The sequence below is a fragment of the Corvus hawaiiensis genome, chromosome 10 (genome assembly GCF_020740725.1).
Source record: "Corvus hawaiiensis isolate bCorHaw1 chromosome 10, bCorHaw1.pri.cur, whole genome shotgun sequence".
In the NCBI taxonomy this organism is placed as follows: Eukaryota; Metazoa; Chordata; class Aves; order Passeriformes; family Corvidae; genus Corvus; species Corvus hawaiiensis.
The window spans coordinates 20,393,348-20,421,202 of record NC_063222.1 but is presented as its reverse complement, the minus strand read 5'-3'; the positions used below and the strand labels follow the sequence as shown (position 1 = coordinate 20,421,202).

At 39.8% G+C, this 27,855-nt stretch overlaps 1 protein-coding gene across 3 annotated transcripts; it reads right to left on the bottom strand.

The window, feature by feature from the left end:
- Positions 1 to 1,635: 1,635 nt before the first annotated feature.
- On the bottom strand, positions 1,636 to 24,177 carry MCCC1 (methylcrotonyl-CoA carboxylase subunit 1). 3 transcript variants are annotated; one of them, XM_048313944.1, is made up of 19 exons: positions 24,081 to 24,177; positions 22,960 to 23,006; positions 21,830 to 21,969; positions 21,326 to 21,421; positions 21,054 to 21,175; positions 19,957 to 20,104; positions 18,995 to 19,116; positions 17,782 to 17,893; positions 17,377 to 17,458; positions 16,459 to 16,586; positions 15,346 to 15,529; positions 14,710 to 14,819; positions 13,261 to 13,477; positions 12,467 to 12,553; positions 11,831 to 11,880; positions 9,578 to 9,715; positions 8,119 to 8,226; positions 7,036 to 7,107; positions 1,636 to 3,224 (listed from the first exon to the last, which is right to left on the bottom strand). In XM_048313944.1, the coding sequence occupies exons 1-19, from the start codon at positions 24,134 to 24,136 to the stop codon at positions 3,105 to 3,107; spliced, it is 2,139 nt and encodes a 712-aa protein (XP_048169901.1). In that variant the 5' UTR covers positions 24,137 to 24,177; the 3' UTR covers positions 1,636 to 3,104. The 3 variants fall into 3 exon arrangements, 2 of the variants coding, with proteins under 2 accessions (XP_048169901.1, XP_048169902.1); XR_007205645.1 differs by lacking the exons at positions 1,636 to 3,224; positions 7,036 to 7,107; positions 8,119 to 8,226; positions 9,578 to 9,715 and adding exons at positions 9,915 to 10,174; positions 11,342 to 11,482; XM_048313945.1 differs by lacking the exons at positions 1,636 to 3,224; positions 7,036 to 7,107; positions 8,119 to 8,226; positions 9,578 to 9,715 and adding an exon at positions 9,915 to 11,482.
- Positions 24,178 to 27,855: the final 3,678 nt, after the last annotated feature.

Here is a 27,855-nt window from a genome sequence, read left to right as displayed (position 1 = left end):
ATTTTTATTACTCTATGGTATTGATATTTGCTGTATAAGAGGTTAAAAAAAACCCTTACAAGTAGAATTAGTCTACATCTGAAATTACAACTTTTCCAACAAGCATAGAAAATTATTTATAAATCACTGTGTCCACAAATTTTGCAGTATTTTGATTGCCACCAACCTCATTAAATAGGAGGAAACAGGCAAATATCTACCAAGTGACTTGCCTGAAGCCAGTGAGTCAGTGGCTGAAATAAGAACACAGTCCTGCTCTCCTCCTGCTTTCCAGTCCCTATGTCCACTCCCTGGTCCAGCATGGACTGAGGCTCCTCACCACAGAGTCTCCTTGGGTATAAGCCACAGGAATTGGCAGCAGCTGGAGAGTGCAGGAGAGATGGAGATCCCCACAGGGGGATAACTGAAGTTTACACAGGGCTCTCCTTGCGGTCTGGCAGCATTCACACTGCTAGGCAGGATGCTCCATACCTGATCCAAGCTGACCAGCGCCCACAGAGAGTGTCACTCCCTGATCCTCACAGAAGCCCGAGTCTGGAACACCAACAGCCTCATTCTTTCCTGCAGACCATCAACTGTGGCTGAATTAAATATCCCATGACACAGCCCCCTGTCTCCTCTGGCAGCAAGAGAAAATCATTACAACTAGAACAAGTTCAGATTCATTGTTCGTGTAACATCTGTGACTGTTGTTTCAGAACTATGGCACTATTTGAAAAGGTCCATTGATAATAAATTAGTAACAGAGATTATCCTGTTAGCCCCAATGCTAATATACTGCATTTTAAAAAATTACAATTTCTTTCTTAATCTACCACTAAATGTTTTAGAGACAACAACAGTTAACTGCTACCTATGCTAGGGTTCTTACCAATTTACATTCACAACACAAGAATTTATTTGTAATAAACTGAAGATCCATGAATATTTTGTTAATTAAGATACTGGTATAGGAACAACCTACCTTTAATAATTATTTGAGCATCTCCAAGTTCAATTAAATCACATTGCAGTAAAACATTTCAAGTGTGCAAACTGTGACAGTGACTTCTGCAAGAGATTTTTCTTAAATAAACAAAATCATCACTATTTGAAAAATCAATCTCAGTAGAAACCTATAGAGATAAAAACCTAACAGCTAATTTTTGAGAAGTGAGGGAAAATGAACACTGGTGAGATTATTCATCCCCCTTGGCTCCTAAGGGAAGACATTTTGTCAGCTCCCAGGGAATGTGTTTAGCTGCACTGGCTGTGTGCAGCCAAGCTGTGCAGACTGAGCGGGCAGAGAACCTCCTGCTGGGAGTTTTAATGTTCTGGTACAGATTCAGTGCAGCAAAGTCGGTCTAGAAACAGCCATGTCACAGAGAGAGAAAAAATAAATGCCAAGCTGCTGATCTCTGTGAGGCTGAGCTCATGTTTCTATATGGAGATTCAATTCTGGATAAAACAAATGCCTAGCCTTACCTGCAGTGAAACCCGTGAGTGTCTGGATTACTGCCTCCTAAATGTGATCTGCAGATTGTGCTCATCATCATCAGATGACACAGAAACAGCTGCTTAAACCTTCTAATCTAATGCATGAACAGAAGCAACCAAGGGAAGAACAAAATGGAGAAAAACCAAAACAAACATTCGAAGTTATGCTTAATTTTTATTTGGCAGTAAATAAAAATCACTGTGGCAATATTCTACAAGATGATCACTGGAGTTTAATTATTTGCTAGGTGGCCATAGGATTGGAAGGAAAATTGAAAAGTATTAAAATATGCTTTTAATACACTAATCATCCAGAGCCAGTGCTTTTTTACCATTTTTTTTCTGCACTGCAGGCATGGCTGCACAATTATAAAAGCAGATCAGAGAACTCCCCATGATACTGTATATTGATTCAGAATGAGATTTCAGGTAAGGGTCCATTTGCTCAGATTTAACTACAGGTTTGGGATCACTGCAGCATCTGGTTTGTCCCTTTCTGCAGTATAAACCAGATTATTGAATTAAATTAGCATATTAAAACTTCACATGATCACAGAACTTCACATTAACTAAAAGATGAATAGACTGAAAGTTTTTAACCGTTAAAACATTTTTTTCTTTCCCTTTTCTTGTTTCTCTATGGTGCTTTTTAAATAAGTTAAAATAAATTTATGGCCAATGATCAGTATGCTCAGTTTCAGTATCATTTTTCTTTGCATATCCAAAAAACCTACCAATTTTTCCTTTTGAAACCCTGCAGATACAAAAAAAATCTATTATTCTTAGTAACATTTCATGTTGTTATAAAGACTCTGGTGTACTTCATTCCAGCCAATAAGAAATACACTAGAACATGAACAATATGGTAACAGTAATGAAGATTTTGAAGTCGGTATTGCATTTTGACACATTTCTAAGTAATAAATAAGCTTATCTTTATATGTTACTACTTCATGTTTAAAGTTCAAATGGTAATCTTGGAAAGCAGTTACATTCCAACTTTGATTAGTGCATCAAATGTATTTGAAAAATGCTTTGTACCAGATATTTTGAGGTATATTAAAATAATTTTTGAAATGCAAATTTTCCCGACTCATTGAGGTAAACAGGAAAAAGAGATGCACCAGACATGATCGAGAGGGATTCTGGGCTAAGGAATAATCCTGAATTCCCTATTAAGGCAAAAAACATAAGCCACAAACAGGAGTTTTGCCAGAAAATAAAACAATTGTCTTTCAGATTTCCTTCAAATCAATCTCCTCATATTTAAGGGAAAAAAGGCAGCTGTGAAGAGAAGTAGGCAGAAGAACTCAACCTGTCTGTACCTTAAGAGTCCTTATTAACCTCTCTGATCCTCTCAGAGTTCCACATCTTCCAGTCTAATGCCTTTCCACAGGCAACCAACCACTGGACAACAATCACATAGGTCCACAAGTTATAAATACAATTACAGTATAGTGAAACCCAAATTTCAGTGAAGTCAGCAGAATTTACAGTCAAACTATGCAGGAAGTGCAGAGGAAACCAATCCCCCAGTCATACAAAACAGTTTGCTGAAAATATGAAGAAATCTTCTTTTAGGAGAAAATCAGCAGAGTAGAAACAGTAAAATGCACCTTCCTTGAATTTTATTTTGACTCTGCCTCTTCATCCACGAATTCAACGAGTGGAGCATGTCTGTTGGCCTGGGCACCTTCTTGGAAATGGACCTTTTTTATCACTCCTGCCTTGGGAGCCCTTATGGTGTGCTGCACAGAAACACAGCCAGAGTGAACAGCAGACAACTCAGGGGTTTTCCTCCCCTCTCTCTCTTTCTCTCTCCAGCAAATGCTAGTATTATTCCTTGGTCCATTTAGAACTGAACAGATTTAATTCCTTCCTCTAACACATGTTTTTACTTTAAGCCTTCATTTAACCATTATCCTGATCCATTTTCAAGTTTTATTTTCTTATGAATTTTTGATACATATACTGGGGAGAAAAATGCTATATAATGCATTTATATGAATTATCATCATCATCTGAATTATCATCAGTATGAACAGCTGACTGTTATTTTACCTCACTAATACTTTTTGTTGTTGTAATAAATACCAAACAGAAATAATACACTTTTAATCCAAAATGTTAATCTGAGAGCAGATTTGTTCCCGTAAGAGAAATCTGCAGATTTACTAAACATATTTCTGTTTTATAGCCAGGAGGATCTTTAGTGGGCAGATATTTGGCAAAACACAGATGAAATACAAATACAGCTACTAATGACAGTAAAGGAACAGCATGCTTACACACCAACCCCAAACTGGTCTGCTTGCTATTGTACCAGGTTAGTTTCATATTGTAGCTTTGCCTCTGGGTAGTTTCCTACACAGGGTTAGTCTAATATCAAAACATTTAATATCAGATATTAAATACTCACATCTAAGGACTCAAATAATAATTTGCTTTTTAAATTTTACATTTTCTATTTCAATAGCACTTTAAAAACCTCAGCAAATGTCAGTCTGAGATATCAGCTGAAGAGGCACAAACACATTTAGCATCCAACTGCAAAGAATTTTGGGTGTAGGTTTTTTTTAGTGCACACAGTTGTTTTATTTCATGGAATTTGAGTGTAATTTAAAAAAGAACATGATCATGATAAGGGAAAGGCAGATTTTCTCAACAGATTTAGTTCTGCCGCCACAAACTGAGGCTTATTTTAGACTAATAGTCAACCAAACCAGTTCAGGCTACAAAAACTGTAATTCAAGCAATCTTGAGCCACAGTCAAGCTGTGTGACAAGGTAAAATGGCCAAAATGCCAGTCCTCTGAATACTGTGAATAATTACATGGAATCTTTAGTGTGCTCCTCATAAAACTTTATGTAAATAATAATAAAAAGATTATACACAAGAAGAATCCTGTGCATATTTACAAAGTCCCCATTAGCTAAATCTCTGCCTGAAGTAACTGCAGACATCCATGTGCCTGTATCACAACCAGGGAGTGTTGGGGTCCCTCCCCTGCCGTGTAGCCCTGGGAGAGGGGCCCTGAGGGCACAGACACGGGGTTTCCTGCCCCTGCTCAGCCTCGTTCCCATTGGTTGGTTTGTGCTCCCTGCGCGGGCAGAAGGACCCTTGGTCCCGTGACTGGGACAGTTCCTCAGCAGAGCCCCGGCCGTGCGGGCTGGAGAAATAAACATCTCTGAAACAGCTAGCAAGAATCTGTCTGTCCATATATATTTCCTTTCCACGGGACTCCTGGTTTGATATATGCGTGTTGCAGGATCCCCACTGCAACAAATGGTGGAGAATGCGGGCAGAACGATCCCCGATCCCTAAGCGACTGATTTGTGTGAGTAAACCCTGGAAACTTTGGATTCCTCTTCTTGGTTTTGCTTTGCTATTCCATATCTAAACTATGGAGGAACCGTGGGAAGACTCTTGGCTCTCAGAGCCGCATATGGACATTTATCTTAAACTTAAAATGATTCTTGAACAACGATTTGTAAATTTTAGCTTGATTCAAGCTCAAAAAGAACTGAAACACTTCCTGGCATGGTTGTTTAAGAACTTTTTCTATGTTTCTTGGGATTTAATTATTACCAAGGGCTTTTGGAAAACCGTTTGGACACAGTTAATATTGGAGTCAAAATATATGCCGATGGAAGAATATTTTCGTGAATATTATTTAGTTACCGAGACTGTTGAGCAATGTCAGCTGTGTCCTGGCGAAGGGAAGCGTGGCGCAGGGACCGTGCGGCCCAGGCCACGTGCACCGAGCGCTCTGAGAGCAGCAGCGAGGCAGTTCCCGCGTGCGGGCGGAGCCACGCGAGCCGCAGTGTCGGTGGCGGAGCGAGGCGCGGCGGGACCCGGCGGTGCCCGCCCGGTCCTGTGCAGCGCGTGGTGGAGCGAGCCCCGGGAACGCCCGACCGAGAGGGGCGGCGCGCGGGCGGCGGCTGGCGGCGATGGCGGTGGAATGGAGCCGCGCCCAGCCGAGACGCGCGCTGGAGCGGGGCGCGGGGGAGTCATCGCCCGGGGACCCGGCCGAGACGTGGGTGCAGCGCCCGGCAGCGGCAGCGAAGCTGCGACCAGAGGAGGCGACGCACGGAGAACTGAGCGGCGTGGCCCGGCCCGGCCCGCGCGGCCCCGAACGCGACCCCGGGAAGAGCGCGCAGGCACCAGCAGCCCCGACAATTCCAACACGGGAGCGACCGAAGGAGAGAGCAAAGACGCAGCGAGACAGAAAACAGCAGCCACTCGGAAAAAGGAAAAGATCATAGCAACTAAGACCTTAGGGATAGTAAAATGGTATAATGTTAAGCAAAATTATGGTTTTATAACAAGGTGTGACAACCAGCAAGACATATTCGTGCATAGAACTGCTATTAAAAAGAATAACCCTGAAAAATGCATCCCAAGCTTGGGAGATGGAGAGGTGGTGGAATTTAATATTGTAGTAGGGAGAAAAGGGTTACAAGCATCGCAGGTCACTGGGCCTGATGGTGTTCCTGTAAAAGGCAGTATATATGCAAAAAATCGTAGTCATGTTAGACAGTATCTCCATTGTAAGCCCCCCCTACAGTTTCCCTTTCCTAATCCCACCTTTCCCTTTTACCCTATGTCCTGTTACCCCCAGTGTATTCCCAATCCGTTTTTTCATCCATGGTTTCCCTCACAAAACCATGCTTTTGCCAATTGTTTCCCCAAAAATCCCTTTCCAATGCCGAGTGGGGGATGAAAAGGGGGAGGGAAGAAGTTAAACCCTCTCCTGCCTCAGTTTCCCCACAAAGCATGCTCAGAGTTCTGTCTCCCTTCTGTCAGCCCTAAGATGTTCCAGAGAATCTGTTTGGACATTTAAAGACTCAGGAGGGTGGCTTGTTTTGTCTTGAAACGGTTCTTGTTATGTTTATCCAGTTGTTTTCATTCTCCTTTTATTAAAATAAAACGGGTGAGGTGTTGGGGTCCCTCCCCTGCCGTGTAGCCCTGGGAGAGGGGCCCTGAGGGCACAGACACGGGGTTTCCTGCCCCTGCTCAGCCTCGTTCCCATTGGTTGGTTTGTGCTCCCTGCGCGGGCAGAAGGACCCTTGGTCCCGTGACTGGGACAGTTCCTCAGCAGAGCCCCGGCCGTGCGGGCTGGAGAAATAAACATCTCTGAAACAGCTAGCAAGAATCTGTCTGTCCATATATATTTCCTTTCCACGGGACTCCTGGTTTGATATATGCGTGTTGCAGGATCCCCACTGCAACAAGGGAGCAAGAGATACACCAAGACAGTTTTCTGCTAGAAAAGCCAAAGGAGAGGAGGGGACAGAAGGCCTGACACCACCACCCAAATGCATGTTAAAACAGCTGCAGAATACCATGGATTATATAATAATCATTTGTTAGTAAACTGACAACAAATATAATCCTCTGAAATCCAGTCAGACACAACACTGATGTTACAGCAGATGAAGTGATACTGACATCTGCAAGCTGCACTCTACACCATACTTCAATAATGCAACCAAAAATTATTACATTTTGACCAGATTTTTATTTTCTCAGTAATTAAAACCGTTATATGTCACTTACCTCCATTTTCATAGCTATCATAACCATTAGAGGGTCTCCAACCTGAACCTTATCCCCTGCCTTCACAAACACCTGCAATTCAGGAGAAAATTCGGGGGGAAAAAAATCATTTATGTCTGTACCATTCAAAATCATCAGCTGGATCTTGACTAACACAATCCACAGAGTGAGTATGGTTCTGCAAAACAGCCTCATGTTATCTTTAGTTTTGTTGATCTGGGTATCTGAGTTCTCTAGATAAGAAATAGTTCTAGATAGATCTCTTCAAGGGAAGGCAGAGCCAACAGAAAGAGGGTCAGTACCAGCTGCCAGGATGACCAGGAAGCCATTTACCTATCAAAGAAGAAACGCTAGAAGAGATGATGTATATTCTACCCTTTCTGAGCTTCAGCAATTCTCTTTTGAGAAAAGTGCAGAACCTCTTTCTGGAGCCAGTCCCTGAAGTCTTTAAAACAACACCCACAAAGAAGATGGCAGAAGCCACCTCGTTTTTCAACAATTATTCTGATTTGGAGTGTTCATTCAGTATGTCAGAGATCCACATTCCATGTACTCCACCCTTCATGCCTTTTTACTGCCTTTTTGTTAGTGGTTGAATCCTTCAACCACTAACCTCTCCTGAAAATCTCTTTCTGTTAAACTTTGTCACTGTACAGAGAAATACACGAGACTTGCTGAGCTAAAGAAAAGAAATAAACACACAGCTTACAAAAAAGGCATTTCTGAGTATTTCTTTTTTTGCAAGTGCATCTAGCATCTCACTCTTTTGTTAGCTGAAATGAATCAAACAGCATGTAACACTTCAGGGAGCTTTGACTTGGGAAGTAATTAAGATGAAGAAAAAATTAGTTAAGCAGTAGCATTAGTTCAGATCTTCCAGATCTAGAGAACAAAGTCTGGAAGCCTTAAGAAGTCCTGCGCGGCTCCTGAAAACTCTGAGTAAACACGGCTTTTTCCAATCAGAAGCACTGACATTTCTGGTCCAAATTCTTTCCTGGCAGTATAGAAGTACCATTTCTGGAAGAGTGAACTTGGAGATATATATTGGAGAATTCATTCATTCATGTATGTTGCTGTAATTACCTTTTCCACTGTGCCTGTCATGGGTGCTACAGCTCCACTTTGCTCTGCCCCTGAACTCACTGCAGACAAGTACTTGGGCACAGGGAGGCCAATCTGAGCACTGCCTTCCTACAGGAAGAACATCCAGGACAGCTGAGTTAAAAACATAAGATAATAGCACCAGTAGATGGGCTGAAACACAGGGAAAGAACAGATCCAGCCTTAGGAAAACCAGCCAGCTCTGAGGGTGGCAGACCCTGGGTCAGGGCAACAGTAGGACTGTCATGGTCACTGCTTTGCCAGTGTCTGAGGCCTTGAAAGTCACACCTGCTGCTGGAAGGACCAGCAAGGAAGGAACAAACCCCTGTGACAAAGCAGCTCCACGTGGATCTTTGTACAAACCCTGTATTTGTACTTTCCCTGTTCATGCATCAGCAGCACAGAAAGTTTTGGAAAATGCATAAAGGCTGTTTGCACAGGGGGCAGGCAGGCTGCTGCAACAAGCAGGAGACACGCTGGCATCTTCATTGTCATGCATTGCCAGTGAGTGCTTCACAGCTTACAGTAAAATTAATTCAGTGCTAAATTTAGTCAAAAATTCTCACTGTTATTCAAAATACCTTAAGTCCTCTCAGAGTTGCTTTCCAGAGTTTCCCAAAGACTCATTCTCCCCACATCCTTCCCATGCCCTAAAATTCCTTCTCAATCACTCACCCCAGACACCACTCTGATACCACAGGAAAGCTGAACTTTGCCATTGCAGCATGAGTTATTTTGTCCTCACCACTGGAGCAGCAAAGTTTTTGCTGCATTCTGCTGAAAATCTTAAGGGGCTCAGAGTTGGAGGTTAATTACTAAAACTAATAAATAATAATTTATTACTTCAGATTACATTATTACTGAGTTACTTTAAGACCTTGCAGTCTTTTTAACTGCAAATAAAACATTACCAGCCTAATAACGCAAATTAGGGTACCTCTTCTTTCAAATGTCATTTGCATTTATGCAATGTATATAATGCCATGGTACGTCATAATTCCAGTTTTAGTATTAGCTGAAGTTATCCTTCTTCAGACCATTATTGATTTATTTGTCATATGTATGTAACTGAAATTAAAACACCAGTTAGAAGAACTTTCAAATAATTGTCAGTTTGAAGTACTTGCTACTGTTCTGTGACAAACTTAAATACGTGACAATTTTAATGTTTTGTGTTCCCCCCTTCTAAATCATCATTTCCAAGTCTGATTCACCAACTATATTTTACCTTTCCAAAAGTAATTCATTTTCTCACTCACTGACCATAAGCAATGAACTTCTAATTAGAACTATAAATCCAACAAGTATCAAAATATGATAGGTCAAAGTAAGAAACTGAAATTGTGATTCTCTTTCACATTCTATTACCATTTATATTGTTCATTTACATGGATAAAATTCTGACATTTTAAATTTGTGAAAATAAAGAAAGGAACTTTACCGGGAAGAAGAGATAAATGGTGTTGTCCAAAATGACCAACTTGGACTTAGACACTGTTCCATCTACTGAAGACCTCAAGTAAAGTGAATCACCTTCTTTCAAGATCTCTCCAGAAATCAGGAACGTTTTATCTTGAATCTGAAAGTTAAATGCTTTTATAAGGACATGATATAAATAAACCAAAAAATTGTATTTGTACCCTCATAACCTGTGATTCTTCATAGACAATTCTGGAATTAAAAAAAAAAAAAATTTTTAAATCTTACTTATTCTTTATTTTTCAGTTAAGAGACTGTTTCATATCCAATACAAACAGCTCAGCAAATTATCTAATGTGTTCATCCAGGCCAATTTTTATTTTAAACAAAGAGATACTATTCTCAAGAAAAGCAAAAAAACCCACCACCCCAGATTATTTGGTTTAGTGATGCTACTAAAATCCAATATTTTTAATTTGTCCTAGCATCTTGACTTTCTTCAAAGTGAAGAATCCATAGTATTCAGCTGACATCATATTCCACAATGTTTTCCAAAAGACAGGTGACTTCCTCTGTTTTGGAAGCTTGCAAGACAAGAACTACAACATATTCAGTAAACCTACAAAGGAACAGAGCAGTAATGGAAACAGTGTCAATGAGACACCAAAACTGCAAAAGAAAGACCAAACAGAAAGGTCACTGATTTGTGAGTAACCTTTCATCCCTTCCCACCCTTTCTTTCAGTGGAAACTGCACCTGTACCACAACTGCAGCACACAAAGACTGTAAGAATAGAAACATAAGTGCATTACATTTCGCTGATATGCTTACTTCTAAGTCTGACATCACTGAGAACAGAATCAGAGGCTTGCTGGTCTTTCAGGATGGTACAAGTAGAAATAAAACTCAAGTATTCATTTATATAGTTGGAAACTTCTTCCACTGAAAACATGCATTGAAAGGATGACACTGATCCTTGAGCATAAAATCGTTTGCTTGAGCACTGAGTGCCTGCCAGTTCTATGGCCCAGCCACCTGCTCTGGTTGATCTGCCTCAGGACAGGTTCTGTAACACTCCAGAGGCACTGTCCTCCTCATAACTAATCCCCCACTTATGTCTTTACATCTCTTATCTCCACCTTCTCTCCATTTCCATGTCAACCCCCGTTCTTCCTTCTTCCCTAGAAGTCTACATTGCACTTCCCTCCACAAATGCTCCTACATCCCTTCTAGTCACATTGCTGGTGACTTGACTTACATGAGATAAGCCTCAATTGTAAGAGCTCTCAGGCTTTACATAAATAATCAATACACTCAAAATCCCCTGAGTATTACTGTAGGGATGCGTGTTATCTCAGTCTTCGTATCAGTAGAAGTAAAGGTTTGAGTTACCCAAGTTGTGGTTATAACCTTGAAAGCACAGTAATTTTATCCCTATTTTTCTAGTATTCTCACTCTATACAGTCTAAGCAGTTCATAAGCACTTATTCTTTTTATTCCCCTTTTCTGAATATTAAAGTAGTAGCAGAACTACAGAGACGCTGCATTCTTGAGTATGCATCCATTCTGGGTGCCAAATCTGAGAGAAAAAGACATTTAGCTCCAGGTGATGCAAGAAGGAATATTCAACACCCAGCCAAACACAACCCCCTTAAGCCACAACTGGAGACTCTCACATGTGCACACAAAATTATCTACATCTAAGCCATCTTGAGCTGCATACTATAGGAGCTCTATAGCATGGACAAAGAAGCCAATTCTATGGGGTGTCATTCAATTATCTAACCAGAAGATTCCTCATCTCATTTGGTAATCACTCTCCAGTTTTCATCTTCAAAATAAAATGTTATCTTGCAGATAATGCTCTAGAAAGCTTTTATTTATCCCACAGGAGATCCATTCTCATGCACAGAATAGAGCAGGAGTCCTGTGGAAAAAACATCTTTTAAAATGCAGAATTAAATCTAACTTTCCATGCTTTAGAAAGACAAATTTAACAAGGAAAATACAGAATAAGACCTTTAAATACTGACAGTACAAACACTTTTCTTAGTCTTACTTTCAGAAGCATCTGAATAGCTCTTCCATGCCAATCCAGCAACTAGCAGAGACAATTTCAGGTCAAAGTAACAGTATATAGCAATGGATACAAGCAAACTAAAAATAGAATCCTGCATCTTTAATCACCAAGCAACTTTAGTAACAATTAACACTAAGACATCTACAAGAAGCGGACTCTTATCTAATGAAATATCCGAAAGAATTGTACTTGTACCTGCATTTTGTATGATCCATCTTGATTGTAACTTACAGCTACATCCACAACTGTTCAGTAAAACAAAATATGCATGTGTGAGTAGATTTAATTATACTATCTAGAGAATGATGACATATAAACAATATCAAGTTTTTCTTTATAAAAATGAAGCCTACCAACACTAAGAAAAGAACAAGTATTTTCATATTAGTTTACTACACACTGCAGATTTCATACTGAATTCCAGACAGTTTTTCTTTCAAAGATGAACATTTGAAATTATGCTCTGAAATCTGTATTAAGTTATCTGGACAAAAAACAAGTTTGTGAGGGGAAAAAGTGCTGAGCACTTTTGCACCAAAATGAAGTTTAAAAAAAGTCTCCACTCTTTATTAAATCTCAACCTCATTCATTTAAATTATGAACATTAATTAGTAGCCATTTAAATTTGGTTTACATGTCCTCAAGATATAACAGTGTGGATTAAACATGCAGTTCTGTGAATTCCAGAATTCTGTGAATCCCAGCTTACACTGCATAAAACTCATACTGCTTCTAATTGATGTTTCTTAGCCTGAATTTTCAAGCATCAGTTAAAATAAATTTATCCATCAAGTACCTCCTTTCCCTCCACACACTTTTTTATTAACTTACTGTTTTCCCCATCCAGCAGAGACATTTTTCTAGTGTAACATATATTTATTCTTCTACCAGTGCTGGATGCAAATGGCGAGAATTTATCTACAACACAAAAGACACAGATACGTTATTTTTATTCTCTACTTTGGCAAAACGTAACACTTAGACCTTTAAATCACTGTCCTATTGTTACTACCATCATATTTATGTATTTATATTGCACAGAAAAGACTGGGGCACCACTGTAGTCACAGAGAGTGAAAATCCCTTCATCTTCAACACTGAATAAACTGATGCTGTGTAATCTACAGAAAATATGAAACTACAAGCACTAAGAAGGGCACTGGCTGTTTTCCACAAACACATCCTTGAACAGGACCAGAGAGCATGGGAATTCAAGTACACCACAGCAGGTCCTGATTAACCCTTAGATGAAGGTTCCATTAAACCCCACTGCCTCTCCCACTCTGAGGAGAGTCAATTTTATGTCTGAAGACCTTGGGCCAACTGTAGGCATAACTGAGGCAGAAGGTCACTGTTTGTGCTTATGAAGAGCAAAGAGCTCACAGTGTCACTGACCATGAATTCCAAAGCCTTCCCAATAGTGCCTGTCTGAAGTGCTTTGGGAAGTACTCTGGACATTACAGTGGTGATAAATTCCACATCTGTCCCTTAACAAAAGTTATAGTCTGCTCTGTGTGTAAGTATCTGGGAGATGCCAGAACACAGAACCCTGAGCAGGCAAATGAACATGCAAATTAAGTAACTGCACATGAGCTCACAAAATAAAACAAAACAATGGTCCTTACCATCTGATTGATCTCTAAAAGCATCTGTTAGCATTTTCTCTTTCAGTATGAGCCCTAGAGCTGCCTGACACATAACTTCATGAGGAGTTGCCTTTTTGGTTGGAAATAGTTCACCATGATGTTGAGGAATGAAATTAGTGTGCACATTTCCAGCCTCAAACTGTGGGTGTCCTGACAGGCTCAGTAAGAAATCAATATTAGTGCTTAATCCCACAATCTGTAAAGAAACAGATGCATACTGTCAAATTGAGTTATGAATATGCAGCTTTCTGCTCACAAAGTTTATCAATAAAAGGTAATTCATTCAACTGGTCTGTTTTATTATCAATTAAACCATTGACTGTAAAAAGACAAAAAAACAAACCAGAACAAAAACCAAAAACCCAAGAGCTGCTTTCTCAAAAGCACTCTGTTTTCTAAATGCTGCCTTTGTCCACTGTGAAGTTGAGGAAAGTTTCCCAGCAATAGTAACAGGAGGTAATTTCAGAAAAAACCTTACTCTTTTGGAAAAATATGCTCTGAGTATTGAAAAGAACATTCCCAACCTGACACATGCTTCTTATTAAAAATGAGTCACAATAGTTTCAGTATGCCATATTTATCTTTTAATAGTAATAAGTGGGAAGAGGGACTCCGAAATTTACTAGATACTATCCACTTCCTGTATGGCAAAATACCTAATGAAACAACAATTATTTTAGAGAAATCAGTGAAACTGGTAACTATGTTATGCTGTCAACATTTACTGACAGAACTGCTAAGAAAATTCTGGAAAAACCAAAAGAATTATTTTATCTCTTTCCCTTGCAGTAAATTTCATTTTTAGCTAAAACAATAATGGGCTCAACATTTTCACTACCTCAGTCACGTTCATGCTGTTGATTTAAAAGTGTAAATCAATTCTGCACAAGTAATATTCAGTCTCACCTCAAGCCAAACCTTCTGAACTCCACTTTTGAAAACAGTTATAATACCTGTAGTTTTCACAGGGGAAAAATGGAACGTTTCTTAAAAAGAACTGATAGCATATTTCTCTACCACATGTATACTCTAAAAATTTAGTTCTTTTAATAAATTATTACAAGCAAACATTGTCTGACATAAGTTCCACCTAAGAAACCCTTTAAATTTGAGAAAGCTTTCGAATTGCCATTGCAAATGTTGTTTAGCTTTACTCTTCTACAAAGTCCCAGGTGCATCATCCAACTGAAGACATCACACACTTAAAAATCTACGTGTAAAACTGGGCTTCACATTTATTTCTACTCACTCCACCAATGAGAAGTTTGCAAATTAGGAAAAAATACAACTTCTGCAAAGAACGAATGAATTTGAAATGGTAGTGGCAATGTAGGCTCCCTATTAGAAACCACTTTTGTTTTACTGGAGTATTTTATGCATGCTGTGATAGCTCAAGCTGTGACATCACACAGGGCTCCTCCCACTTACATTATACTGGTGCAAACTGTAGCGCAGCTTTCTCAGAGCTGCCTGTCGGTCCTCAGCCCAAACAACCAGCTTTGCAATCATGGGGTCATAATGCACAGAAACTTCATCACCTAAAATGTGTCAATAAAACAAAAATGCTGTTCACATGAAACCAAGTATTTGTGAAAGTTGGTAATGCAAAGTACTGGCCACCACACGGCATCCAACTCGGGCACAATTCATGGCCACATTTCTCTCAAGATTAAAGCTATTTAAGGACATGATGATGTGACCTGGCATTCCAATTTCAAGGACAACTTCAGCACAGACTTTTAATAAATTTTTGTAGAGGTGACATTATTCAAATTCAATTTTCTTTATTGCAATCAGAATGCAGGACTGCTAAACAGAGAGGAGAGTATCATCACCATGAGCCAGGGGACATTAATTTGGGTACAGGTAAAGAAGAGGTAAATAAAATACTCAGTGATTAACCAAAAATACACGGAAAATCACAAAGAAGAATAATTCTGTAGAGATTTGTCTTTATAACAATACTCTTTTAGACAAACTTATTTAGGCCAAAGAGGGAAATGCTTACAAAGAAAAGTTCTTGATGTTAATTATTTCTTCTTCCATCACTGCCTTCAGTTTTACCTTGCCTGACTCCAGTCTCTATCCTGGTGAATCGATCTGCTGGGGGGGTGGATAAGTGCAACAACGGCCCAGCTCCTGGCATAAAGTTATTATTAGGGTCTTCAGCATATATTCTAGCTTCAAATGCATGGCCCTGGAGCAGGATCTCTTCCTGCATTAGAGGAATCTTCTCTCCTGCTGCAACCTGAAAACAATAGGTTTTTCCTTAACGCAGGATCAATAGTCTGGAGTGCTGATATATCAAATATTAACTATCTTTCTTCTAAACATGAACAACCAGAAAGAACATTTTAAAAAGCACAAGGAGAAAAAATGTGCCAAGACCACTGAACCTTTCCACCTTTTCTCTCTCTTCCTTCCAGTGTTGTTTGATCCCTGTTCTAACTCAGGATTCAATGCTCAATTTCCATGTCCAGATAAGGAAGACAAATGGTCCTTCTTTTTGCAACAGCACTTGCCATTTTAATTTTCTTTCCGATTACACTAAATACTTCCCCAACCTTAATCTCACACTGCTTAAGCTGCTGTCCTCACTTTTGGATTTATCCAAACAGAATTCATTTTTATTTCAAGTTCCCTAATACCCAAAACTTCCTGTGATCATTCGAATGTGTGAGTAATCTCTGCAAATTGGGTGTGTGGGGAAACCCCCTGCTCCAGTCCACGCCACCGTACATTTATTTCAGGATGTGGCTATACTGGTATAACACCAGACATACGTTTTTGTGAAGATTTTTTCCTCCTACAGCCTGATGCAAGAATGATTTTTGGGCCACAGATAAATTTGAATTAAGAGTTTTAAAAAACTCTCAGCATAGCATGGAAAGGATCAGAACCTTACTCCCACTTCCCACATTCTCTGTAATGTCTCTACATACACTTTAAAAAAATGTTTTCTCTCTACACAGCTGGGAGAACACTGGTTGAAATTCAGAGCACCTACACAATGCTCTACATCCAACACAGCAATGTGAGATGTTCCAGTAGAGCAAAGGAAACTCTAACCTGACAGCTGAGCAGGAGATGAGGATCTGGAAACCCATCTGGCCTCTCACAGGCAGTGTCACAGAGCACTCAGGGGGAACTCTACATGTAAAATCAATTAACACTTACCCTAAGCTGCCATTCCACCAAGTCTGTTCCAGTGATCATCTCTGTGACTGGGTGTTCTACTTGCAGCCTGGTATTCATCTCCATGAAGTAAAAATTATGTTGGGAGTCCATAATAAATTCAACTGTTCCTGAAGCATTTAACAAAAGGACACTTCACCAAAGAGCATCTTAGCTGTCCATTTATGGAAAAGACACCTAAGGCACTTAATTCAATTATGCCAAGACTATTATTTCTAAATCAGACACACTGAATTTCATTAAATTCCATGCAAATTATCTAAATGGTCACAAAACTGAGGTCTGAAAACAGAAGGGTTGTTTCCTTGTACATTTACATAACCTGTGTTGTTTAGTAGCCACTCTCTACAGCAAGAGCTGCATTTCATTAGCACTTTAAAAAGTGCATCAAGACTGTTTGAAAGTATTCTGAATATTCATAGGGTGTGTAAATTTTTTTTTAATAAATATCCAAAGAAAGCAGTGAGAGAATAAAGTTACAAATAATTTTAGGAGGTTATTTTTCATCTGTGAAATGGTGTAGACTTTACAGTGAGCTGTGTTTTTCTTTTAGAGACTTTACTGTTTGCATATAAAGTGTTATCCTTTTTATGCTAAAAGAGAAATTATCTTCCACTTGCTCAGCTCAAACTTACTAATTCATAATTCTCACTTTCCACCAACAGCTGAGTTGATCAAATTACCTGCTCTGAAATTTTTTCTTTTTACCTTTCAGCTGCCACTAGTCTGGAGCTCAGGTACACTAATTTAAATCTGTAATTACATCAGAATTAACTACATGACTACTTGTTTAAACCTCAAAAAATTGAGGGATGTGTGTCATACTCTGAAACAATCAGATGCCATTTGCTGGAGACTTAAAGTCTTATTAAGTTAAAAGCTGCACCTCCCCAGAGTTACCTGCTCCCACATAATTCACTGCTTTAGCTGCTTTGACAGCAGCTTCTCCAAGTCTCCTTCGAACCTCTGCACTAATTCCTGGCTGTAAAAAAGAGTAACAAAAAAATTATAAACTATTGTTAAGTTTGGTGATATTAAACCTGGCATGCATGAATATCTTACAGTACTTAACAACTGTAGTGAAACCCTGATCTATGTTACACTTGAAATCTACATAATATTTCCTTGAGAATCATTTTCCTAAAGAACATCGGGTTTTTTCAGTGAGAACATGTTCCGCAGCAAAACTAAAACAGATCTGAGAATTACAAATAAATTATTACCCACAACAAACATTCAATGGGGGACAGCAATTACTTTAAAAACATGTCAGTTCATAAAAAATATTAACAACTTTCTGCTCACCCCTGGTGCCTCTTCAATGATTTTCTGATGCCTCCTTTGCACACTGCAGTCTCTTTCAAACAAATACACTGCATTTCCATGCTGGTCACCAAATACCTGGACTTCAACATGCCTGTTCCATAAAAATAAATGTTTTAATGTATTTCAATAAAGCCCCAAACAGACTTCGAACTTGTACATTTCAGTAGGATTTCTTACAGGTTTAAGTGTCTGCCTTCAAATAAATGCCAAAAATGTAGAAGTGAGGCTGCCACTATGCAGGATTTCAGCTGGTTTAGACTTACTCGATCTCCTACATGAAAGAGGATTCCTACTACCAACTATTGCAGTGAAATCTCATAAATTGTAGGATAAAAAAGACACATATCTGAAGGCTGCTACCTCTTTCTTAGTTACTATAATGAAAGTAAAACCACTTCACTATTAATTTGATAATGAGCATTTCTCTCATAATTTACTATGTAGCAATCCACAAGAGATAGAAGCAGCCCTGGCTCGGGAATAACATTGTTTACTTCAAAACACCATTTCAAAGGACAACTATTAGGTGGCAGAATTTTACTCTATGCATAAAACTAATAAAAATGCATCACCATTCTGACAATCCTCAGATGCTGACAAAAGAAATTCCCCAGGAAGGAGTCTTTTCTCATGCCCACCTGACAGCACAATCAGACCCTCAATTTCTTTAGAATAAATGCTTTCCTTATAGTGATGCTTCAAGGAAAAACAGATGTAAAGTACAAGAGTATCAAACAGACCACTGTGAGAAGTTCTTTATAAAATATAAATTGGTGTAGTTTCATGGGCCAGGCAGAGCTAAAGACTCTCACTTCTGTTTGAAATATCAAAATAGAGAAAGATTAAATAACTAGCTTAGGACACCTGAGGGCAGCAGAAACACCATCACAGCTTGACTCAGGTCTATAGTTTAAATATTATACAGTGATTTTTTTTTTCCCAGATGTAAATCAATTTTAGAAAGCTCCCTCACTTCCATGTCTCCCAAGCAGTAGCACTTTAATTCCTGTCATTCAAATCAAAGCCACTACAAGAAATTCAGTAACTTATAAACAATTTTGACCAAATTAACAACTTTCATAGTGCATATCAAACATACAAAACCAATTTTTGTCCTATGACTAAGCTAGTTATGTCTATTTAGCAGTAGAATAAACATTACAGTGTTTATATTGAAACATCTATTTCTTACCTTGGATTATCTACAAATTTCTCAATCAGCATTGCATCATCATTGAAAGACTTCTTTGCTTCTCTCCTTGCTGATTCTAGTTGGTCCAGAAACTCCTTTTCTGAATGAGCAATCCTCATGCCCTAAAATACAGGAAAAAAGATTATCTAAATGTCTAAAAATACAGCACACAATGAAAAACCTTGTTGCATAAACAGAGTGAGAAATGAGCTTAAAAATAACACTTTGTTCCTTTCATACACCTTAGCAAAATTGTGTATCAGCTTCCAGTAAGATAATCCTACTAAGTCCCACTAAAAGTGCCAGAAGAAGTGTAAAAAACAGATATTTTTATTCCGTTGATAGGCGTGAGCACAAAATTCAATTTCATTCTCAAATATAATAGAAATTTTCCAAGGTTGGCAGAGAAAAACTTATTTATTACAGAAAAAATATAGCTATTTTGGAAATAACGAAAATTCTCTATATGTAATTTGTATAAACATTTATTTCAGAGCAAAATCAGACTTAGACTGGGAGTTCACCACACATTAAAAAGTATCTAGACACAAAATGGTACTTCTAATCATTTCTTATGCAATATTTAAAACTGTTAGCAAAAGAAGTCACAGAAGCTATCACAGAGTAACAATTTAAAGTCATCTCATTTTGCACAAACCCACAGGACAACTTTTCTGCCCATGTGAATTACTGGAAATCCATTGAAATAAAATGCTTCCAATTTATTCCAGTTTGTGAATTACTGGGGATCCACCAAAATAAACAAAATGCTTCCGATTTTTTCCAGCTACTTATCTTCTTCATATCAAAGGGAAATGAGATCTCATAATGCTAGGTTGGCCATTAATAATAAATTTTAACAAAAAGTACTTTTCCAGTTCTTGTTTTCTTTTAGAATATTGAGTTACAGATCCTGAGACGTGGTAACTTTACAGCATGTTAGGAACAGAGGAGTTCCTTACCTTTCCTCCACCCCCACGGACAGCTTTAATCATTACTGGGTATCCAATTCTCCTGGCATGTTCCTTTAGACATTCATCAGACTGATCTTCTCCATGATAACCTTCAACAACAGGAACGCCAGCAGCAGACATTATAGCTTTGGAAGTGCTTTGACAGAACAGTTTTATGTTTAGAATGATAATAATATTTCTTTCTTATTTTAAGCTCCAAACCTGGCCAATGTTCCCAATGTTAAACCTCTCCATGGAAATAGCTCCACAGTAGACCTCAACAGGACTACTTGCATGGGTGGGTTACATAGGATTGGACTGTAATTCAGCACATCCTTCCAACAGGGATTTTTTTTCTCCAAGCAGGATTACACTTTAGTTTGACTGTTCTTTCCACACTACAGAGGCCAAAACCTAACGTTTTCAAATTGCAACACTGTATCCTATAATATTTAAAGTTGCACAAAGGCAAAACTCTTTTCATTACACAGGCTACCTTCATACCACACATAAAACACTCCAGCATAACAACTCTAATTTTCAAAATGCATGCAAAGCTTGTTAAATTACTAAGGCAATTTACTCTCATATTATGAGATGATAAAAAAATTAAATCTCTAATTACTTTTATACAGTTCCTGTGTCAGTAATAACTTCATTTCCATATTCTTGATTTATACTTCATACCTTAGAAGTATTTCTTTGATCTAATTAACTAAGAATAAGATCCTCTGTGATGAAATAAACTTATCATTTTATATGAGCCACAATAACCCTGATGATATGGTGTTTCTTTACCACTGCTCTTTTGACCCATCCAAACTGACTGCTGAACCCTCACCTATATTACACTGCAATGCCTCAATTCTGGAAAAGTAGAATCATTACTTATTTAAATACTAAAGTCCCAATAACTGAACAATCTAGACTGTTTATATCTCTACATGAATCTATAAAGCTGGAGTTTATTCCTTTGAAGAAAACCGTAGAAATACAATGCAAATTGACAGAATAAAACAAACACAGAGCAACCGGTCATTTGTTAACAAAATCAGCTTTGCCAAGCTGTAAATTGCACAACCAAGTAACAAATCAGAAACAGATACCTTTTGATACCCATATCTCTGATAGCAGATGAAGGTGGACCTATGAAGATGATTCCCTGTTGCTTGCACAGCTCTGCAAATTCTGTGTTTTCCGAGAGGAAACCATAACCTGGATGAATAGCCTAAAACAGAATAATGTTACCTATTTTTTGTATCAGTTTAGCTTAGAAAACCCAGAAACTTCATAGAGCATTAAGGAAAAGCAAGATGAGCAAAAAGAAAGAACTGAAGACATGGAAGTAACAGAAAGTGTAAGGCCCTGATCTCCTTACCTGTGCTGCTGAGACCCTGGCCACCTGCAGTATTTTCTCCATGGCCAAGTAACTCTGCTGTGAAGGTGGTGGACCAATGCAATATGCTTCATCTGCCTGTTTTACAAAAAATACATACAACAGAGACTGTTTACTAGCAAGTTTAACTGAGTTTCTGAGCTAATTATATCACTTATCAGACTGCAGTTTAAAATGCCTTTCCTCATGCAGAGGCTCAACTGGGTGAAACAAATTCTGACTTTTTCCCCAAAATCACAGACCATTCTCTAACCTCTGGCTGTCCAGTCAGAGAGCCAAACTTGAATGCACTTCCTATAAAGCTGTCATGTGTTGAGACAGAGACCAGGCAAACTTTTCATCTATTCAAGGAAAACTTGGCAGTAGCTCTACAGAAGTGAAAATCAACTTTGCATCAGCACCCAAATCTGCTTTCACAGGGAACTTATCAATGAAACATACCGTTATGAATGAACATCAGTCACAAATTTAATGAATATACTTCACCATTGCTACGTGCATGGAATTCCTGTCTGCTTCACTATAAACTGCCACAGACTTCACCCCCATTTTCTTGGCTGTTCGCATCACCCTGCAGGCGATTTCTCCTCGGTTTGCAATAAGGATCTTCCCTATGCTGTGACCTCCTGTTTAAAAGGATACAGCACAGTAAGAAACCAATCCACAAACACGTTCCTGGAAACAAAGCAATTTTAAAACCCTGATTTCTTTTACATTATTTATAAAGTTCATGCATTTCTTCAATAATTAAAAACCACATGCTTCACCCAAAAGCATTCCCATGCTACGCATGCGATTTTTTACTTGGAGTCCTTATGCAGAAGTATGTTTAAGCTATTTTTTTTTTCTTTTTTAGAATTCAAGAAATATATCCTAACCCTAAAGAAAACCCTTCTACTTAAAAGTTGATGCTTACATCAGCTATGCTTATAGCTGTGTTGTGTAAACAACCAAACCTGTGTTGTGTCCGTCACAACAGAAGTGTTTCACATTTTTTGAAGAGCAATGTTCCCCCTTGATATACAGTCACAAATAACGAGGTATCAACTCCTGTTGTTTTGGGTTTTTTTAAGCAGTGACTTACAAGCTTCTACAAAGTCTCACAACATCAGCCACAACTTAATAGAAGTATAAGGCCAGCACTGACAGAGACTTCTCAGTGAGAACTAAGTACCTTAAAACTAAACAATAAAATGAAAATAGATCTCTGAATTTTCAAACATAACTTTTTAGATAACATGACAACAGAGTGAGTTTAAATCATCTTGCTAAACCTGTTTACTCTCCTTCATATATTGTTTAAATACCATTATGCCTATAAAACAATTCTCACAGACTTTGCAACATTTGTATCAGAAAAGGACGGAGAAAAACATCACAAAAATAAATCATTTCCATTAAGTTCCACGTACCTAAATATGACAGATAAAATTATATAAAATATTGTTTAAACATTAAATACTCTGTTAGGTTAGCTACAGGTTACTGTTTTCAAAAACTGTGAAGATACCGAGTATTTATTAAAAAACCCTGCGGTCTTTCAGCAACTAATACTCTAAAACCATCCACACTGCAGAACAATTTAAGCTAGTAGCTAAAGAAGGTAAATTTAATACCTATCGTTGAGGCCCATTTCACAAATATTCGTACTTGGTTCCATTGCCTGTGCAATTATAAACAGACAGAAGTGTTACAAGTGCATATGAAGAAGTGGCAACTGAGCTACTTTTATTTTCAAGTCAGAGAAGGACAGCACCAAAACTTCCAATACATCTAATTACACAGAACATATTCAGGTTTAACAAGGGAAGTTGCTCAAACTTCAGCAGATCTCTCCCTAAGTACTTTCACTTGGACATAACAAAAATTATCCCCTTGGTTTTTTAACAGCATTCAAACAGAAATAATCAAGGGGTTTTTTAAAAACAAACAAGCAAAAAACTCTGTTTGGTGGACAGAACAGCCAACAACTGGCATTTATTACAGAGAGGCCAACTCGAGAAGTGTTTGGGAAGGAAGACATGAACACCACAAAATAGAAAAGCTTAAAAAGGCAACAGGAGCTGCTTTTGTAGAGCAAAGGTGCTAGAGAAAAGAATGTGAAAGAGCAAGAAACAATTATGGAGACTTTCAGAAATGGAAAGCTAAACTTCAAATGATTAATGCTAACTAAATGAGATAGCGGTGGTGAAGTGGATGGATGCAACCGTGAAAGCGAACTCCTGGAACTGTTTTAATTAGTATGTAAATCAACGTCGGAATTTTGGATCAAGTCCAGCATTCTTTAAGCGTTATCGGGCAAAAAGACACGGGACGTCCTCGGCACCACACAACTACAGCTCGGTCATAACAACGGGCGGAAGAATTGGTGCATGTCCTAAACACTGAACACACAGCTATCATGGTCACCCTCCCTGCGCACAGGCTGCGGACCGACTCCGGGGCCGGGGCAGCTTCATGGGACCCGCGGCACCTGCGACCATTCCCTAAAGCCCGGGGGGGTTTATTTGTTCTCCCTTCCCAGAGAGCAGCCCGGCTTTCCCTGTGTGCCCCACCACGCCCCGCAGAGCCCCTTCCCCTTCTGCCCGGGCAGCGGGCTCCGGGCTCGCTGTGGGCAGCTCCCCCCGGCTCCTCCCGGGCGCTGAGGCCGCCCCCGGCCCGCACCCACGGCTGCCCCCGGCCCGGCCGCCCCTGCCCGCGCTCGGGGCCGCTCGGGCCGCCCCCCGCCCGCACTCACAGCCGGCGCAGCGCCCCGAGGCAACCGCGGCCCCGCTCGGCCGCCGCCAGCGCCATGTTGGGGAGCGCGGGCGGGAGCGGGGAAAGCCCTCAGGGGCAGGGAGAGGGCGGAGGCAGCGCGTCACGGGGAGGAGACCCGGGCGCGGCCGTGAGCCCGGCTGGGAGAGTGGGGGACGTGGCTGTCGTGGGGCGGGGCTGGGTGACACCGAGAAAGGGCGCTGAGAGGGCAGATTGATTACATTTCATTTAAATGTGAAACGATGGACGCTGCGGAAGGACTGTCGGCCCTGTGGGTGCACGGACTCAGCTGAGCGTGGTCCTTCAGGAATGACATCTGGTGTTGTAATAGGACAGCGACACACAAACGTGAGGGTTGTTGGGAAGGACGCGGGCACGCTCGGGTAACACAATATCCCTGTGCCCAGGCCCAGATCCTGCATCGGAACCGCCTCGCGCGGCTGGAGGAGGTCACACAGCGGTGGGATCAGACAGCTGTCAGGATCCGTTCCGCTCCCTCAGGCTTTGGAGCTTTGCAGGTGAAAAAAAAATGAGTTCAAAAGCTAAATTTTTAGCAATATAATATTAAACATTTATTAGTAGAACAAAGGCATATCACAGCGCAGGGGCGCTTAGCAATATTGCCAGAGGCGCCCTCCATTCATTTTACTGTGGACTTCAGTACTCTCTTAAACTGTTACATATTCATTAAGCCCAGAAAGTAATTTACACTTCACTCAACTTTCCCTCCTCCGGTTTCTGCCGCTTCAGTCCTCTGGATCGCTTCAGAATTGAAGAGAGGCACCCTCTCTCCGGTGCCTCCCCAGTCTCCAGCCTAATTTGTAGCTGACAGTTTCCTTGGGAGGTGTGAGTTTTGATGAGATAACAATTTTCCTGGGATGGATATGGTTTATCTTCTTTGTTTCTCTAAGATATCTTGGTTCCTTAGCTCTGTAGTTTCTCAACTCAAAAGATACTTATTACCATGTGTTTATTAATACATTTCTTAACATATTACAACTATTTCGAAGTTACAATTTACCTTAATCTCTTAACTACTTAACTACATTTTACCTTAACACTATTTCTACATAGTACATTGTCACTTATAAATGTTAAAATCATATATGTGGAAGACAACATTTATCATTCACACATTTATCACACAGGTCACAGAGCCACAGAAGATTTGGGTTGGAAAGGAACTTAAAGCTCATCTCGTTGCAACCCCTCTGCCTTGAGCAGGGACATGTTCCACTAGCCCAGGTTGCAGACAATCCCATCCAACCTGGCCTGGAACACTTCCAGGGACGGGGCATCCACAGCTGCTCTGGGTAGCCTGCGCCAGGGCCTCACCACCACCCTCACAGGGAAGAATTTCTTCCCAATATCCATCAGTTTAAAGCCCACCCGGGTGCGGGGCCTTGCTAAACCTGCTCAGCCCCAGCACAGTCAAAATAAGTATTTCCACTTGTTTACAAATAGCAAAGCAGCCGTGCTTTTTCACAACAGGAATACACAATCTATCAATTGCAATAGGGGCAGTGTTTAATGTCTTACGTGTTCTCCATACTCTGAAGCGTGAACTGTTTCTTATATGAAGAGCATCTCCAGTATGCAGGCAATCTCTGCTTGCTCCACTGTTGCTATTTTTACTTCTCCATGGTGACCCCTCACACTAGGGACTGGGTGGTTCAAGCAGGTTAAACAGACACCAGATCAGCTTGGGGCAATTGTCCCTTGCACCTGACTGCAAGAGGGATCAGCACTTGCTCTAAGGATGAGATTTTTAAAACTAAATTATTAAGTGAAGCTTCCACTTTTCCATAATCCATTCACTCCAGTCTTCTTCAACGTAAGATGCTGACAGTGTAGATCCTACTTCCGCCTCTCAGAACCCAGATTTTTTAAATGTCAGGTTTAATTTGTCTCTAAACACAAGATGGCAGCATTTTATGTAGTTTAGCTGTTGGACATTGGGGAGAGCTGCAGATATTTTACAGTAAATAAATCAAAGGTGGCAGAGGAGCTGATGCTTTCAGCAGTAGAACTAATGGAAGTGGCAAATTCATTTATATTGCAAATCTACTCTTGGTGGAGGCATCCTGCCAGCAGGGCTTTTAGGGCTTGCAAAGTCAAGTGGAATCACCAGACTGTACACACAGATGTTTGAAAGTGCAATGTAATAAAGCTTAAATGCAGAAATAATAATTTCCTCACTGATACCAGCAGTATGTTTGATGTGCACATCCACAGACAGAAGCACTCAGGTGAACCTACTGATGTAGGTAGGATAGGTTGGGTTGGCAACATTTATTTTTAAATTTTATTGTGGAAGCTGGACATATTTTGAAAGCTGCTTTGATTAATAATTCGAGTAGTTTTCTTGTAACAATTTTTTCCAGGAGCAGATTGTGAAAAATATAATATGAAATATGAAGTCATTTTCCTTGACCCAATGATAAAAAAGTGATTCCATGGTAAAATGAGGTTAAACATTGGCTGGACTCATGATTCATAGTCTTCAAACGTTTTTGTGATATAGGAAAGCCTCAGTAAAACCAAGGTTCAAAACCAAGATCTGTGTCTCTAATAAACACAGATGTTCTGACTCAGATTGAACACTTTTCTTTTTCCCAACAGCCATTTACTTTGTTTTTCTGCATGTTGGAAATGCAACCTGCTCCTCTCTAAAATTGTGAAGAAAGAGCTAAGTTAGAAACTGAGTCAATTAGTTTATAATTTAATAAAGTACTTGAGATCTACCAATTCCATAGACAGTAAGACTCGCAAAAAAAGAGAAACTTATGTTTAGTGACATAAAAAAGCTTGGAAAGCCCAGATGCTGATGAAAGCCCAGCAATGTTATGTTGCTGTGGCAGATAAACTTCAGACCCACATACCCGTCTTGTTGGCATGCAATGGCCACAGCCCTGGACATGAGGGAAGTGTAGTGTCCAAGTGTCTTATCACCTTAGTCACAGAGGGTTAACTCCATAGAAATCTTCCTCTTCTCAAGCTTGTTATTTTGCTCAAATTTATACTTTGAAAAATACTCATTCTGTTTTCTTCTAAACACTCTGATGTGTTAGGTTTCTTCAACGAGTTCCAAATGTTTGTGCCTCTGGGACAGTCCAGGGTATGACTCATAGATGGGGACTTTTTGCCTTTAAGTAAAAATGGTTGACTCTCCCTCCATCTGCCACTAAACCTTGTCAAGAAAGAGAGAATTTTGAGACACCAGCAGCCTTTGAGGGCCTACATCACATACACAAGTGTGTATTTACCAGCCCAGCTTCTAAAATAGGAACAAGTGAGGAATCTTGCCTACTTAAATAGGTGCAAACCTGGCACCAAATTTAACATTGTACCAGGCCAAGCAAGTGCCAAAGGGCAGAGCAAACTGCCCCTGCTCTCCAGGCAGCCCTGATTTTCTTCTGAAGGACAAATCAAGGGGCTTGCAAAGTTTTCAGCTTGTGACATTAAATTATCTATCATGTAGGGATGTGCACTGACACCAGAAATGAAGTGAAGCATAATTCTGGTATTTTATTCCTGAGGGAAGTTATGACCCCTCTGCTGCCCTCACTGGCCCTTCTCCAACAGCCAAGTTCCTCAAGCAGCTGCTGGCAGCAGAGAGATTGGTTTTTCTTCCCCATCTTTACCATGTCTTCTGCTTTCCTGCAGTCCATCTAACAACCTTTGCTTCATGAAGAGCACAACATGTGAGACTCACTCAGCCATTTCAGAGTTAAATCATTGCACAGCAATGCACACTG